Below are 17,500 nucleotides of genomic sequence, written 5' to 3'. Positions count from 1 at the left end.
TAGCAAAACATATTAGCTGCTAAATCACCTTAGCTACCGCAGCCTCTGCCCTGACCATCCACCGGCTCTTCTCACTTTTGATTCAGCCGCTGAAAGCAAACTGTACTGTACACATTTTGTTTTGTTCGGCTAACCTTTGTAAATAAATAAATATTTATTAAAAGAGAAAGGTCTTGCATCTTGAGAGAGATGCACAACACATTATGTTACACATTCATACAGCCATACATAATACATATAGACAGTATACTGTACTGTGTGTGTGTGTGTGTGTGTGTGTGTGTGTGTGTGTGTGTGTGTGTGTGTGTGTGTGTGTGTGTGTGTGTGTGTGTGTGTGTGTGTGTGTGTGTGTGTGTGTGTGTGTGTTTTAACCAACAAATTAGTAGATGTTTACAGTAAAAGCAAACCATGGTTAACCTTTGTTAAATAGCTAATGATTTGTATTATGCAAACCATGCAAACCTTTGTTAAATAGCTAATGATTTGTATTAGTCATAGTGTAGGCCAACATCTTCAGAGATTTACTCATCTTTTTATACATACATTTTTACCACTCAGTAAGTAGATCTATTTTTCCACAGCAAATGATATGGGCCTTGCAGACCATTGTTAGACATGTCATCTTTAATTCTGTCTGTTTCAAAGATGGAATATGTGAGGTGGGCTTTCTGGTTTGATTAGCAGTGAATGTCAATGGGAGGTTAACTAGGGAAGTGGACAATATTGAACATTTCTTTGCTCTTCTTTCTTTCTTTTTATTTAAGTTTTTTGTCCGGTGGTTGCGCACACAGATGCAGCGGCCCTCTCTCTACCATGTTTTTGTCTATTTTGTAGTAAAAATGTACGTGATTTCAATGTCCTTGTATGACCTGTGCATATGAAGAAACTGACAATAAAAGCTGACTTGACTTGACTAAGTCTAAGCTAAACAAAGAGGTCTACTGGTGCTCACCATACTAATTCCTTACCTTTAAAGTCTGGGGCAGCATAGGTGTCAGTATCAGTTTGGGTTTCTCTAAAGAATCTCCTTGGTCTTCAGGTGCAGCTTGCAATTTAATCCCCACACAGTTTTTGGTAAGAGTCAGCAATCTGCTTGTCACAGTCCTACAGTGACACCCCCCCCCCTTTTTAGTGTGTGTGTGTGTGTGTGTGTGGGGGGGGGTCCTCAGAAGAGAAGAGCAGTATCATTTTATTGTCGCCTGTGGAGGGTGACAAAGTATTTTTTACTTCATTCCTGTAGGCCTACATCAGCATCTTTAAAGGTCCAAGAGCTTCAGTTGCTCACAACTACTGTAAAGTCTGGAAGCATTATGTGTAGTTTATTGTAGAAAGGTCCATGTTTTCTCTGAGATGGGTGCACATACTGTAGTATCTTGTCCTGTTATCGCCAGACATCAGCCTGACACTATGAGGATAAGTTTTCTCTGAGGTAGGCCTTATTCTCTTTTGCTGTTCTTTTCCTGAGATGCGTGCATGTTGTCCTCTCTTCCACCACCATGTACCGGCACTATAAGGACGAACCTCCTCAATGTAGGAACAAAACCTTTCCCAACTTCAGTTGCTTAAATTCGAAACACTGGGTTTAATTGTCTACTGAAGAACCTACAGAACATGAAGGCTTGTGTGTATAGTGCTGTATGTGACCCCTTTTTTCTCAGGTATCTACCGTTACTATAAGGACTTGGCGAACATGTCTATTTCTGCTACCGGTATTTCACAGAATGAACCATCACAGATTAAGAACTTAACTTTTCCCAAGCTTCAAGAAGTTGTTCAGTTGATTAAATCTACTGCAAACTCTTTGAATTTACAGGCCAGCATGCTGCTACTGAATGTATATGCCGTACATTTGTGTCTATTTCACAGAATGAACCTCGTCCGTTTAAGAACAAGACCTCTCCCAAACGCCAAGAAGAAGTTCTTTTGACTAAATCTACAGTAAACTCTTTGTATTTACACATTTATATGTGACCCCTTTTTTCCTCAGGTATCTATGTACAGGTATGTCTATTTCACAGAATGACTATCCGAGAACTAAACCTCCCAAGCTCCAAGACGAAGTTCAGTTGATTAGATCTACATTAAAATAATTGAATTTAGAGTAGGCTCGTGTTTGTGACCCCTTTTTTTCCTCAGGTATCTACCGCCACTATGAGGATGTGGCGAACATGGTGCAGGTGCTGGAGCTGGGTCTGAGACGGGGGAGAGGCCAGCATGCTGCTACTGAATGTTTATACCGTACATATATATCTGTCTATTTCACAAAATGAAGATTAAAGAACTAAACCTCTTTCAAGCTCCAAGAAGAAGTTCATTTGATTAAACCAAACTCTTTGAATGTACAGGCTCATGTTTAGATCTGACCCCTATTTCCTCAGGTATCTACCGCCACTACGAGGACGTGGCCAACATGGTGCAGGTGCTGGAGCTGGGTCTGAGAGGGGGAGAGGCCAGCATGCTGATCCTGCTGCCCTTCCTGGTGGAGAAGCTGGAGCGGCTGGAGAAGCTGATCACCCTGGAGCAGCTGCAGAGCTGGCACAGCAAGCTGACGGACACCAGCCTGGCACTCTCACTGCCCAGAGTCACCCTCAGGAGCTCACTCAACCTACAGGTGGGTCAGGCACACACACACACGCACGCACGCACACACACACACACACACACACACACACACACACACACACACACACACACACACACACACACACAAAAACACACACACACACACACACTCACTCACACACACGCACTCACACGCACGCACTCACACGCACTCACTCACACACACACGCACTCACTCACACGCACTCACTCACACACACACACACACACACACACACACACACGCACACACACACACACCACACACACACACACACACACACACACACACACACACACACACACACACAAGCGCACACACACACACACACACACACACACACACCAAAGCAAGCCGGGAGACATGCACACAGTACATACTCAGACACACAAACACACATAACCTACAGGTGGGTCATTGCACACACATGCACACACACACACGCACACACACACATACACACACACACACACGCATTCACACAAATGCACGCATGCACTCACTCACGCAAGCATTCATACACAGGCACACACACACCAACCAAAACAAGCGGGGAGACATGCACACAGACACAGACACACACACAAAACAAGTGGGGAGACATGCACAGTCCACAGACATAAACAGACACAGAACTCCTTTGTCTACCTCTAGCTGATCACCCCAGTAAGTCAGTCTTTCTCTTTGTTTGAATTCCGATGGCCTATTTCAGCCACTACCTTGTCATTCCCAATACACCGGCTCAGCCTGTTAAATGAACACTTCAGTCTTATTGGCATGTTGAGATAAGCCATAATGGACATGGGAAGTGTGTGTGTGTGTGTGTGTGTGTGTGTGTGTGTGTGTGTGTGTGTGTGTGTGTATTTGTAGCTGAATATGGCCTAATTCCAAATGATGGTTTGTAGACTTCCAATAGATCAGCATACAAAGAAGAGAAATGGTGTGATATAGCATTTTTCACGGTATCCTCAAACACTGTATTACAACATACAGTTCAAGCATATAGTTGGAATGTGTATGTGTGCTTACTCATATAGCATAGCATATATCATTAAAGTGGGCCATTTCTCATTTTCCTCATACAAGACCTGCATAACCATTGAATCACTTTGTACAATAGGTGTACACTTATTTCTTTTCCGTACGGGCTGGCTTTTTGTCCCTGTGGTCATAGTGCACAGGTAGGCCTATCCACCATCACTATTGGGATATGGCGAACATGTTTATTTCTGTCTAGCAGTATTTCACAGAATGAATCCTCTCAGTTTTAGCACAAAACATCTCTCAAGCTTCAAAAAGAAGTTCAGTTGATTAAATCTACTGTTAACTCTTTGAATTTGCAAATTTACATGTGACCCCTTTTTTTCTCAGGTATGTACCGCCACTACTTTATACAATAGGTGTACACTTATTTCTTTTCTGTACGGGCTGGCTTTTTGCCATTGTGGTGAAAGTGCATGTGTGGCTCCCTGCAGCCCCGGGTTCGAGCCAGATGTGTTGATCTCTCTCTCCCCTTCACTACACTAGCAGCCTTCCAAGGTGATATGAAATGAAATGACGGCATTCAAAACCGACAGTAATGGCTCCCATCCGTCCGTGTACAACCTCTACTTTTCTGTTTCAATTATTCTGACCTTTTCTGCTTCTGGCATTAGTATTTCACTTTGTCATCTTTTAAAATACTTGAAATGTACAAAGTTTGAATGCTTCTACAGACAATCCTCGAAGGCTTTGACATTTCGCAAAAATGCTGTGAAAAGTCAGACTTGACTTGCCAAGTGAAAGTCGTTTTTTTTCCACCTCTTCATTTTGGCTTGTCAAGGATGGCAAAAGCACAGAAGGGGGTCCATTTTGTTCCAAAAATGTGCCTGGGACAAAAAGTACCCTTTTAGGTGCTATGTGGATGTTAAAGAAAAGCTTTTAAGCATTAACAAAGTTTGTCAAAATTGACAAGAGCAGACAGCAGAAGAGAGCAGAAGACTCGGGGACCCACCACCTCCTTTGTAGAAACTAAAGCCTGTCCCTTGCTAGCTCAAAATAATGTTAATATGTATTAGCACATGGCTTTTATGGTGCTGCAACCACCCTGTCTCCGAGACCAATATCTCTCTGTACTGGTGGAGATGAATAGGCCTAAAGAAACCTAACCTAACCTGACATGCATATAGCCTTATCAACACCACATCTGCACCTCACCCAGACATTAATGTTTGTTCTCAAGCTAGATATCTGCTTTATGATTCACTTTGGAGCCCACCGTCACGTCTAGTCTGGCTCTCCAATCCTTTCTGGCAGCCTCTTATACTATAAGTGTGCTAATGACTTTCCATTTTGGAAATGCATTAGGTGCCTAGGGCGACAGGTTCTTTCTCCGCGAACACGGGCCGGGCCACACAAAAAAAAATCCTGAAACAACCACGCCAGATCAGACCAGACCAGGGGTGCATTTCTCGAAAACCATAGTTGCTAACAACATTAGCTACTTTGTTGTTTGCCATGCAATTTCCCATTGGCAGCTTCCCAAGTTGCTAACTGGCTAACAACTACGCTTCCGAGAAATGCAGCCGAGACCAGGCCTCGTGCCCAAAGAGAGTATGGGTTTTCTTACCTCACCAGCAAGGAAACTACACTCACACCAACATTAGTTCAGATCTGTTGTTGTGTATTTAATTCTCTGCCATCAAAAAATGAATCTGATTTCATGTAATGTAATAATGCTATGGAGCCTGGGACTGCAGCCTGGCTGGGTGAGTTATGACTGCTGGCTGATGACTATGTGGTTGGCTGAGGCGGATGCAATGAAGGGTGCTGCTGATTCTGATACCCAGCCCAGGCTGCAGTGTGTGTGCGTGTGCGTGTTTGTGTGTGTGGGTGTATTTGTGTGTGTGTGTGTGTGTGTGTGTGTGTGTGTGTGTGTGTGTGTGTGTGTGTGGGTGTATTTGTGTGTGTGTGTGTGTGTGTGTGTGTGTGCGTGAGAGCACGTGTGTGTGTGTGCGTGAGAGCACGTGTGTGTGCGTGCACGTGTGTGTGTGTGTGTCTGATGATATGGCTCTGTGGTTGTGCATATGGCTGTGTATGTAATGTGGTATATGGTATAATATGGACATGGGAAGTAAGGCCTACTTATATTATAATATGGAATCTGAGACTGCAGTCTGTGTGTGATTGATGATGATTGCTGGCTGACGACTGTGGCCTGATGGTGCTGATGCTGATAGGGTAGTGCTGGCGAGAACTGAGCACTGAATTCTGTTTTGTCGTCTATGCCTCGGGCGTGGCTTTGGCTGCTCTGTCCCCATCGGTTCTGCTGCGGTGGTCTGACAGTATGGACAGTACTGCCCGTGTCGCCTTCTTCAGGGCACTGCTTTTACACACCAGCGGCTCCAGAACCTCCCACTCCTCCTGTTGCTCCTGCTCTTTCTCTTCATCCTTCTCCTCTTCCTCCTCCCTATCCTCGCTCCTCCTCTCTGCCCTTTCATCATCCTCATCCTCGTCCTCCTCTTCCTCTACCTTTCCGTGCTGGTTACTCCTCTCTGACCCTCCATCTCCATCTCCCCATTGCTGTCTGCCCTTCTGCTGCTGCTGGGGCTGCTGATGATACAGTACAGTAGAGTTACATTACATTACACTACACTACACTTAGCTGACTTTGACCAAAGCGACTTACAGTTATTTACAGGTTATTGGCTACAGTCCCTGGAGGGCACTTGAGCCATGGCTGGACGTGTAGTGAGAGCAAAGGGTGGAATTCGAATCTGCAACCCTCTTATCGAACAGCATAGTTGCAACACCTACTCTGTCCACAATCCTACACAGTGCACCTTTAAGATCAATGGGCAGTAACTGAACTAAAAATGCAAAAAGAGGAAAGGGAAGAATGGAAATAAGGAGGATAAGGAGTACATGCAGTAAGACTCACGTGTCGCGTGCGCAGCTGCTCTCGGAGCTGCGTGACGGCCATGTCGGCAGGCGTGCCGCGGTTCTCCCCGAGGGCCCGCGCGGGCTCCTGCAGGCTGTGGGCGAAGGCGTGCACCGCCATCTGCTCCAGGCCCACCAGGCCCAGCCCGTACTCGCACAGCCGCGACGACAGCGCCACCTCCGCCACTCCGGCGCCGGGCACCAGCCGCGGGTCGGACAGCGCGCGGGCGTACAGCCTCAGGCAGGAGCGGATGGCTGCCTCGCAGCTGTCCAGGAGATCCCGGTCGGGGCTGTGGAGGGTGATGGAGACACTCTGGGACTGGTGGTGGTGGTGGTGGTGGTGGTCTTGCTGCTCATGCTGTGAGACACGGCTGTCTGCGCTGTTGGTGTTGTGGGTGGTTTCCTGGTACTCCACGTTTGCCTGGAAGGGCTTAGCGTTAGCCTGGGAGTTGGGGTCCTGTTGTCTAGCCGCATGGGTGAGTTTGAATAGATGCTTTTCCCGCGCGACGACCCTCTGCTCGGCTTTGGCTCGGGGGGGCCAGGTGTGGAGTTTTCCCAGGGGTCTGTGCAGCCTCCTGACCCGTCCCTGCCGTCTGACCTCTATCCCCTGACCACTCCTCCTGGGCGCCAGGTACTTCCTGCCGAGTCCCTTCAGCGCTTTGTAGAGCCGCTTGCAGGTAGCCTTGCTCCGCCTGAGCACCTGGAATAGAGAGTAAGAAGATAGAGAGCCTTTGTTGTCATCTTTCACAGTACGATGAGATTGAGAGCCTTCCTTCAAGGTGCACACCCCATGATGTATAGAATTATAAATAAAGTTCTAATTAAGACTGCTATGCTACAGTATATAAATACACATGCACACTCTCGACGAATGCAAACAGACAAACAAACAACAATAACACAAACATACCTCCTGGTCCTCCTCCTTGACATTTTACGCAGTAAGATGAAGTGTAAATGTATAGATAAATAATATGTACTAATTAAGACTACTATAACAAGACATGCATGCACACTCATTAAGTATGCAGACAGACAGACAATAACACAGACTTGACCTGACAATTACAACAGCCTTGAGTTCAACTAGTACCTGGCTCTTTGCCCTCATTGTCCTCCTTCGTTGTCATTGTACACAGTAAAACAACAACAACAATAATAAAAATAAACTATAATGAAGTATTCATGTATAAATGATGTACTAAGACGCTTAAATGATGTACTTAAGACGCCTATGCTATAGAAAGACGCATGTCACACTACCGTAAGTACACAGGCAGACGGACAGACAGACAATAAGACAGACGTGAGTTCAGTTGTTACGGTAAATACCTGGCTCCCTGCCCTCATGGCGGACCTCTTTCTCCCGTGTGCGCCGTACCTCTGCCCGTCTCCCTGCGCTCTCTGCTCCTCCATGACGTACTCCTCCCACCTCCCACCTGAACCTCCTCCTCCTCCATCAGCCCCCTCCTCCTCCCCTCCCTCCATGCGGATCTCCTCCAGGGCCAGGCTTAGAATCTCCCAGTCATCCTCATCCTCTGGGTCCTGATCCTGATCTGGCTTCGTCTGGTGGTAGAGTAGAGTAGAGAGTAGAGTAGAGTAGAGTATCATTTATTGATCCAGAGGGAAATTAAGGTGTCGAGTAGCATACATACAGAAATACAGAAGAAGACACAAAGACATCACACACACAACATTGCACATACACATGTATATCCACCATACATACACAGTAGACCCCCACTGGGCTGTGGCAGTGTCTGGGCTGCTGCTGCTGCTGCTGCTGCTGCTGGCCCCCTCTGTGGGGACTGCGCTGCTCCGCAGGTCCCAGACCCATGTAGTCGAGCAGAAACTCGTCTATGAGCCGCAGCTGCTTCTCGTTAATCTCTGTCAAGTCTTCTTCTTCGTGCCACCCCGGGGTAAGGGCGCCACTGGCAGTGGTGGTGTAGCCGCACCACTCCGTGTCATCTCGTCTCGGCTCGTGAGCTTCCTGGTCAGCCGAGTCGCACTCCCTCTGGACTTCTTCCTTTCCTTTGGCGATGATTTTCTCTTCTTTTTCTTTCTCCTCATTTTCCCTGTTTTTTTCTTCTGGCGGTAGTTGTCCCGTTGAGCTCACGTCCTTTGTCTTTTCGTCTTGTACCTTTTTTTTATCATTGTCTCGGCATTTGTCATCCTTATTATCCTCCTGTGTGCAGTTCTGCATCTCTGAGCCCTGACTAGCAGAGACAGGAGGAGAAGTATCCTCAGCGATGATGGTAGCACATTCCTCCCCTTCCTCTTTCTTACTTTCAGTTACTTGCAGTTCCTGTCCGCTTTTGGTGGGCTGGTCCTTTGTCTTTTCACCCATCTTTTCCCCATCACTGTCCTGATCATCCTTGTCTTCTGGATCACTCTGCATCTCCAAGCTCCGACTTAGGGGCGGTGAGCATCCCTCGGTTACGTTCTTCACAACGTCAACACACTCGTCATGGTCATTGCCTTTGTCGTCACCATCCTCCTCCTCCTCTGCACAACTCTCCATCTCGGAGCATCTCGGACTAGGTGGAGGAGGAAGTCCCTCAGTGACGTTCTTAATGACCTGGACACAATCGGGGTCAAAGGTCAGGGTTCCGTCTTCGCCAGCGACCCAGCTCTGGACGCAGCAGCGGGCCACGGCCTCCGCCAGCATGTCGGCCATCTCTGGCAACCTGCAATGGAATGGAATGGCTTTATTCATCTGGCATGGCTTTATTCATCAAATATTCACATGTGCAAGACATACAAAGCTGAGGCTGGCATATATGTGGGAGAGGAGAGGGCAATCCTACAGATAACCACATTAAGTTTGGTGCAGTTTGCTAAGTGTTTGATGACGTAAAGCTAAATTAATCATCTTTCTCCAATATGAATATTGCCCAGTTTCAACATGGCGGTACTACTGCCCTGTGATAGCGACACGACACATCGACTTATTGAATGCCAGATTACCAGTCTAGGCCTGTACAAAACAGTTGAGATTGAAGGCCGGTCAACCCATCTGTACATTACATAGGTGCCAAACACAGTTAGACATAACTTAATTAGCTAGACATGGACTAGTCTGGTAGATAGCACGCAGTGAGGAAGATAAGCAATACAGCATATTAATACAGTAATAATAACCTCAGGGTTTCCCCCAGCACTTTATTGCTAAAGCGGCCACCTTGACAAGAAACACCAACCACCTTGACTAGGTCCCCTGAAAAGATATATTATGTAACATATTTCATGTTGTGAATGTCATTTCTAATGTTGCTTAGCCAAAAAAATAATACTTTTAACGCCACACCACCATGACTACAAACAAAAATTCTGGGGGGAACACTCAACCTGGTGGACAGCAGGACCCTGAGGAAGCCGGCCACCTGCCTCTCGTCTCTCGGGTCACTCAGGGCTGTAGTGCGGGTGATGTTGGAAGAGGAGGACGAAATGGAGGAGGAGGAGGAGGAGGAGCAGCAGAGTTCTCCTGTATCCAGCACCTCCAGGGCCCTGCCGCAGGCCAGCCGGTAGCCATCCTCCACCTCCTGCATGGTCAGGCCCAGGGCCAGCAGTGCCTGGGTAGTGAACGAGAGAAGAGGAGAGTAGAGTGGAGTGTAGAGTAGAGTAGAGCAGGGTACAATAGAGTAGAGCAGAGTAGGTGTACAGTAGAGAGGAGTAGAGTAGATAGGAGTAGACCATAGTAGAGTGGACATACTTTATTGATACTGAATGAAATGAAGGTGTCCACCAGTATACGGTCTTACACAAACGGTATGAGTACAGTCTAAATGAGGTCTATACAGTATTGTACACAATGTGCAATTGACGCTAACATATCACATTGTATTGACACATATTCACATCGTAGTGTCTGTGTGCTGTGTACATACATGGGCCTGCTCCAGTAGACTGGCTCCCAGGAGCAGCACCAGCACCGCCCCGTCCCCCACCTCCTGGGCCTGGGCCACGGCCGCGCTGGCCAGGGTGTAGGCCGCCGGGTCCCCCAGCCTCATCTGGGCCAGAACCGTGAACGTGTCCGGCGTGTGGACGGGGGGCACGCCGAGCCCGCGCAGGAAGCGGAAGGCCAGGCGCTTGGGGACCCCCCGGGGCCCGAAACAGGGGCGCAGCTGGCGAGCCAGGTCCAGGCAGGCGTCGGCCTCGGCCCGGAGGTTTTGGTAGGTCTTTGGTTGGTCGTCTGGGGCGCCCCAGAACAGGGGAAGTATTCTGGGCATGTAGGGCTCGGGAGGGTACCTCAGCACCGGCATCTTCGCGAAGAGTTATAACAAAAAAACCTGCTTGTGAAAGGTAAGGCAGGCTGAAGAACAGCAAGAAAAATGTGTTGTCGAGAAGGGGGAGGAGGAGGGGTAAAAAGCAGCCGTGAGAAGAGAAAGGAGGTTGGGGGTGGTGGGAGACAGAATGAGAGGAGACAGAATAGACAGAATGAGAAAGTGAAAGAGGAAGAGATGAAAAAAAGAGAAAGTTGAGGAGGGAGGGAGAGGGGGAAAAAACACAGAAAAACAGGAATAGAGGTTAGTTTGACATGACACATACAAGGGAAAGGCTGCTGGAGCTATTTCCCAGGAGAAAGTGGCCTGAAAGGTTTCTGGGGTGTACGGACAGCATGTTGTTAGGCCATAAAAAAAGAGGGCTGGCATTTCGTGTGTGTGTGTGTGTGTGTGTGTGTGTGTGTGTGTGTGTGTGTGTGTGCCTGCATCCCTGTGTGTATCCCTGACTGTGTAGGCGTTTCCGTGTGTATGACACAGATGCCTCTGTGTGTGTGTGTGTGTTGTTACATTTGTGTGTGTCTGTAAACCTACAGTATGTTAATCTGGATCCCTTCCATAGTGTGTGTGTGTGTGTGTGTGTGTTGTTGTGCATACGCGTGCATGAACACACGTCTGTGTGTGTGTGTGCGTGTGCATGTGTGCGCATGCACAATCATGCATGTCTGTGTGTGTGAGAATATATGAGTGTGTGAGTGCTAAACGATACTCTGCACTACACGAGGCATCAGATCTAGTAGCGGTGCAGTGCAGTACAGTGGGTAGTCTGACACCCCTGGATGCCATGTCGCCGTGTGCGTGTGTATGTGTGTGTGTGTGTGCACGCCTGTGCGTGTGTGTGTGTGCCTGTGTGTGTGTGGTCGCCCTGAAGAACAGAAGAGAGCAGAACAGGCTTCTGACATTATCATCTCCGCCAGGCCCCCTCCATAGGGCCACTGCCAACACAACCACGGCTGCACACACTGTACAACTACACTGGCCTGACAAGACACTCCCTCTCTCTCTCTCTCTCTCTCTCTCTCTAACTCTCTCTCTCTCTCTGTCTCTCTCTCTCTCTCTAAAACTCTTTCTCTACGACACATTCTTTGTGTTCTACTATTTTCTTGCTCTTTCTCACTTTTCACTCTCTCTTGCTTTCACTCTCTCTCTCTCTCTCTCTCTCTCTCTCTCTCTCTCTCTCTCTCTCTCTCTCTCTCTCAGGTCTCCTCCATATGGTCATTGCCAGGCCCTTTAAAGGCTGCTGTAGTCTACTCTGCTCGCCTGCTGCAGAACAGCACCGCGTAGCGTGACACGACTTTCATTCTCTCTCTTTCACTCTCTCGCTCCGTTTTTTCTTCTCCTGGACTACTACAGTGTGACTGCAGCCTGTTCACACACACACACACATACTGAGGCAGATACACACACACACACACACACACACACACACACACACACACACACACACACACACACACACACACACACACACACACACACACACACACACAGAAACACACACACACACACACACACACACACACACACACACACACACACACACACACACGTACAGTTCGTGTACATGTACATGCACATGCTTAGTGATTCTCACACATATTCAGTCAATCTTAAGCCCTCTCAGCCAGATTCTGTCTCGCTACCTCTCTTACACGCACGCACACACACACGCACACACACACGCACGCACACACACTTCTGCCCATCCCTGGCTCTCTCTCAGCAGCGGTGCGGTGTTGGAGAGGGCAGCGGTCCATCGTTCACTACTCGACATGAAAGGAGCAGCATTAGCCCCTGACAGCATTCCCCACCGCCTCTGCACTCCTCTCTCTCGCTCTCTCTCTCTCTCTCTCTGTCTCTCTCCTTTCTCTCTCTCTCTCTCTCTCTCTCTCTCTCTCTCTCTCTCTCTCTCTCCATGTTCCTTCTCTCTTTTTTCTTTGTCTTTTTCTTTCTACTTAAACTTCTTTCACTCCTTATTTCCTTCTCTTTCCTCTCTCACCTCCCCTCTCCCCTCTCTCCTCGACCGATGTCATCTCTGCATGCCCCTCATCTTTCTCCTCATCCCCCCTCGGTCCCTTTCCCTCTCTCCCTTTCCCTCTCTCTCTCTCTCCCCCCCCTCTCTCTCCCTTTCCCTCCTCTCTTAACTCATCCTCTCCTCCACCGCTACAGTATATCTGCATGCACCTCATCTTTCTCCTCATCCCCCCTCCCTTTCCCTCTCTCCCTTTCCCCCTCTCCCTCTCCCTTTCCCTCCTCTCTCCTTTCCCCTCCTCTCTTGACTCAGCCTCTCCTCCTTCGCTACTGTATATCTGCATACACCTCATCTTTCTTCCTATTCCTCTCACCCCTCTCCTCTCCCTCTCTCTCCCTCCTTCCCTCTGCCTCTCCTTTCTCTCCCTACTTCCCTCTGCCTCTCCTCTCCTCTCCTCTCCTTAACTCTTAACTCCTTCTGTGCGCCACTGCTATCTCTCTCTTACACACGCTTAGTCCATCTTGTCAGCCTCCTTCATGTTCTTGCACTTATAACCCTTCTATTTCTTTTAGCTCCTTTCCTCTCCCTCTACCTCTATCCTGCTACTGAGTGCTCTCTCTCTCTCTCTCTCTCTCTCTCTCTCTCTCTCTCTCTCTCTCTCTCTCTCTCTCTCTCTCTCTCTCTCTCTCTCTCTCTCTCTCTCTCTCATTCATCCGCCGGTACAACCTCTATTTCTGATCGTGTCTTTTTACTTTGTGCTGTCTACAAGAGCTACCTGCCCATCCCGTCCCTAGCCTCACCCCACCTCCACCTCCTCCGTTCCCCCTCATCCTTTCCCTCCATCTTCTCTTCTCCTCTACTCCATCATGTCATCCTTTCATTCTTCCTTTCATGCCCTCGCCTCTGCTTCCTCTCTCAGCCAATTTCATTCAGGCCGTGCAGCCTCCATCTGGCTTTCCTCTACATATCCTTCTTCTCATTCTCTCTCTCTCCCTCTCTCTCTCTGTGACTGTCTCTCTGACTTGCTCTGTCTTGCTTGACCCACTGTTTCTCTGTCTGTCCGTCTGCCTTTCTGTCTGTCTGTCTCTCTCTCTTAAGGGTTAGACGCACACACTCCTCTACCTTTTATTACTCCCTTTCCACCACCCATTGCCTGTCTTTCTTCCTGTCCTCTGCATCCTCTGTGTCCTTTCCTATCCTTCACTCTCTCCATCCTTCCTCTGGTTCATGCTATCATTCACTCTCTGGGTTTATATTTTCAGTCCTGTCTTTCTCTCTTTTTGTATTTATCCTCTCTCCACTCCATCTCTTTTTCCTTAATCTCAGTCTGGCTGCATTGCCTCTCTTTCTCATTTTCACTTTCTATCTCTATCTCTCTTTTCATATCCCCTTTTCATCTCACTCTCTGCATTTTCCTTACTCTTCTTTCTTTCTCTCTGTTATTTTCTAAGAAAAAATTCTCTCTACCTTTTCATATCCCTCACCACATATCCATATCCACATCCACATCCACATCCACATTCACCTCTCCCTCTCTCTCTCTCTCTGGGTGTTGCTGTTGAGGAATTGCCACAGTGAAAGCCCACAGCTCTGTAATTCTCTGCTGTCTTTTTTTAGCCCCTCGGGTGACTATGCTGAGATTCCTCTTGCCTCTATTCTGTTACCCCCCCCCCCCCCCCCCAATCCCTTTTTCCACTTTTTCTCTGCTCCTCAACTACTCTCATCCTCTTTTTTTCTCCTCACTTCTTTATTCCGCTCCCGCTTTCTAATGTTTGTCTCCTCGCTCCCTTGATCCCTTGCTTCAGCAGCATCCCTCCCAACCCCTTCCTCTCCTCCCATCCTCCTCTCCTATTGTCCTCTCATCTCTTTTCATTATTCCCTCTTTCCTTCCACTTTTCCAACTCTCTCCCTACTTTCTCTACATACCTCACTCATATCTGCTCCCCAACCCCCCCCCCCCCCCCCCTCTTCTCCTCTCCTGTTTTTCTCTCGCTCCTTCTCTTATGCCTCTTTCTCCACCACTTTCCTCTCCTCTTCCCCTCTTTTCCTCTGTTCTTTTCCTATCCTTTCTCCATCAGCCCCTCCTCTCCTCCTCCCCTCTTTTCCTCTCCTCTGTTTTCCTCCTGTGTCCATCCCTCCCTCGATCCCTCTCTCCACCTCCATCAGCCCCTCCTCTCCTCCTCCCCTCTTTTCCTCTCCTCTGTTTTCCTCCTGTGTCCATCCCTCCCTCGATCCCTCTCTCCACCTCCATCGGTCCCTTCTCTCCCCATCTCCTCCTTCCCTCTTTTCCTCTCCTCTGATTTTCCTCCCATCTCCTCCTTCCCTCGTTCCATCTCTCCGTCTCCATCGGCCCCCTGATTGGGTTGGAGGCGAGCAAACACGGGGCCCATCTCGCCGCGTTAATAATGTTTACACCTCCGCCTGTCAGGGCCCCCGAAAGGCACTGCACTGCACCGCTCTCACTCACACACACACACACACACACACGCTAACACACACACACACACACACACACACACACACACACACACACACACACACACGAGTGATTCTCTAATTCGCCTACACTTTTAAGTCCGTGGATTTTATTTGGCAATTCCACTAACTATTAACTGCATCCAATGATGTTTTGGACATTAGAAAACATTTATCTTTCATATAATACAGACAGTGTAGACATAGCATTATTTCCCTCAGCAAGAATGAATATTTAATACTGGTTTTGGGCGTTTTCATGCCGTCCTGTTTTCCAAATGTCAGATTCAGTCTTCATATTAGCATGTAAAGAAACTTGTTTTGCCCAAGACGATTGCAAATGTTGATTCACAATAATCATCACAATATGACAAAACTGTCAGAAAGACCATTGTGCTTTCCATTATACATGAAATTTGCCATTTTGTGTGTGTCCACGAAAACTGTGTTAACCGTGTCACGGTCTGAAACCTCCTCCATAAATCAGTAATGGTTTGGTCTTAGGCCATACGAATAGCATCACGTGATGTACTCATAACCTCTTTGGCAGGATACGGGAAGACTTTTTGGTAAATTTTGAGCTCCATCCTTCCATAATTTAATCCATTCTTTTTCATGTTCTCATAGCGGGAAAATTGCCTGTCAACTGTGTTATCAACATATTCATAAGAATCTGAATTAGAAATCACATGTAGAAAAACACAGATAAAGCATACAGATACATGAATTGATTAAGGTGTTGTGGTGGAAGTTCTGAGGTCCTCAGTTAGCACAACACCATAAAAATGGCTGAAATGTCAGCGGTGTTACCGTCAATGGTGTTACAATTAAGTATGACAGTCAGGGTTGCCAGATGAGGCTGATGATTTCCAGCCCAAAAAATGATCAAACTCCGCCCTAAAAACCCGCCCAATTCTATTGATTTATATGGCAGTGGGAAGGTTTTTCTGATAGATGCCATTTTTACCCGCACACGGCCATCCTAAGCAGCCCAATTGGGCGGGAACCAGCCCAATCTGACAACACTGATGACAGTTGAGGAGGAGTATGTTTTTGCCAATTTATATCCATATTGACAGACACACAAACAAAATAATTTGTGTTCTAGGGAGATGGGTTTGTATGCTACTGAGGAGGAGTATGTTTTTGCCAATTTATATCCATATTGACAGACAAACAAACAAAATAATTTGTGTTCTAGGGAGATGGTTTTGTCTGCTCTGTTTTTTCTCCTAAAAAAGTGCCGACTTGTTCCCCTGCACTGTTGACCGTAACACAGTTGAGTAACACGGTTGACTGTTTTGAAAGTGTTTTTGCGCTATTGATCCCTTATGTGTTGGAAAAATCCTATGAACATACACTAGGGATTATCTCTGGAGAAGGAAGTCTTGTGTAAGGAGGGTGACTATATTCAAATCAGACGTTACAGGGATTTATGATGAAAAATGTGTCAGTCTGTATCACAGTGACTCATAAAATCCTACTTATGAAGCTCAACAATCACATTTTCTATATCAGTTGCACAGATTAATGACAACATCACTGCTAAGGGACATAAGCACTTTCAAACATATATTGTTTCAACTCTGTAATATTTTTATATATGTTTGAAATGACATAGTATTTGTCCATAACACTGTTGACAAAATAATTAAGCAAATGTTCGCTTTCATTAGAGTATTTATCAAATGATTTAAGATTAAGCTTGGCAATTTTTTGTTTGGAAACTTAAATATATACACTATGTAAACATCTAGGTCATTTAGTTGAAAAAAAATACTGATAATTGACATTTTGCTTTTGCCAAAAGCGTAGGGGAATCGTAGAATCACTCACACACACACACACACACACACACACGACAGCGGTAACACACACACACACACACACACACACACACACACACACACACACACACACACACACACACACACACACACACACACACACACACACACACACACGACAGCACAGGCACAAACACACACACACACACACACACACACGCACAGGCGCATGAAAGGTACTGCAGCACACTGCTCATTCGTCTCACAGCCCCGCCGGGCACACCGAGCGCTACTACAGCACTGTCTACTACTACTACACACACACATATGAAGCCACACACACACACACACACACACACACACACACACACACACACACACACACACACACACACACACACACACACATATATATATTCACATTTACACATACACACTAAATGTACTGCACCATTCCGCCATCTCA

At 47.2% G+C, this 17,500-nt stretch overlaps 1 protein-coding gene across 1 annotated transcript in view; it reads left to right on the top strand.

Annotated features, from left to right (window-relative positions):
* Positions 1-17,500, top strand: part of serpinh2 (serine (or cysteine) peptidase inhibitor, clade H, member 2) — a gene marked incomplete at its 5' end in the record, with an annotated part of 88,852 nt that overhangs the window by 33,144 nt on the left and 38,208 nt on the right. The window contains one exon of the mRNA XM_063187680.1: positions 2,379-2,611. Coding sequence (XP_063043750.1) covers positions 2,379-2,611 — 233 coding nt within the window. The remainder of the gene's footprint in view (positions 1-2,378; positions 2,612-17,500) is intronic.

Source organism: Engraulis encrasicolus, chromosome 21 (assembly GCF_034702125.1).
Source record: "Engraulis encrasicolus isolate BLACKSEA-1 chromosome 21, IST_EnEncr_1.0, whole genome shotgun sequence".
NCBI classification, from domain to species: Eukaryota; Metazoa; Chordata; class Actinopteri; order Clupeiformes; family Engraulidae; genus Engraulis; species Engraulis encrasicolus.
This window is presented reverse-complemented; position numbering and strand designations above follow the sequence as displayed.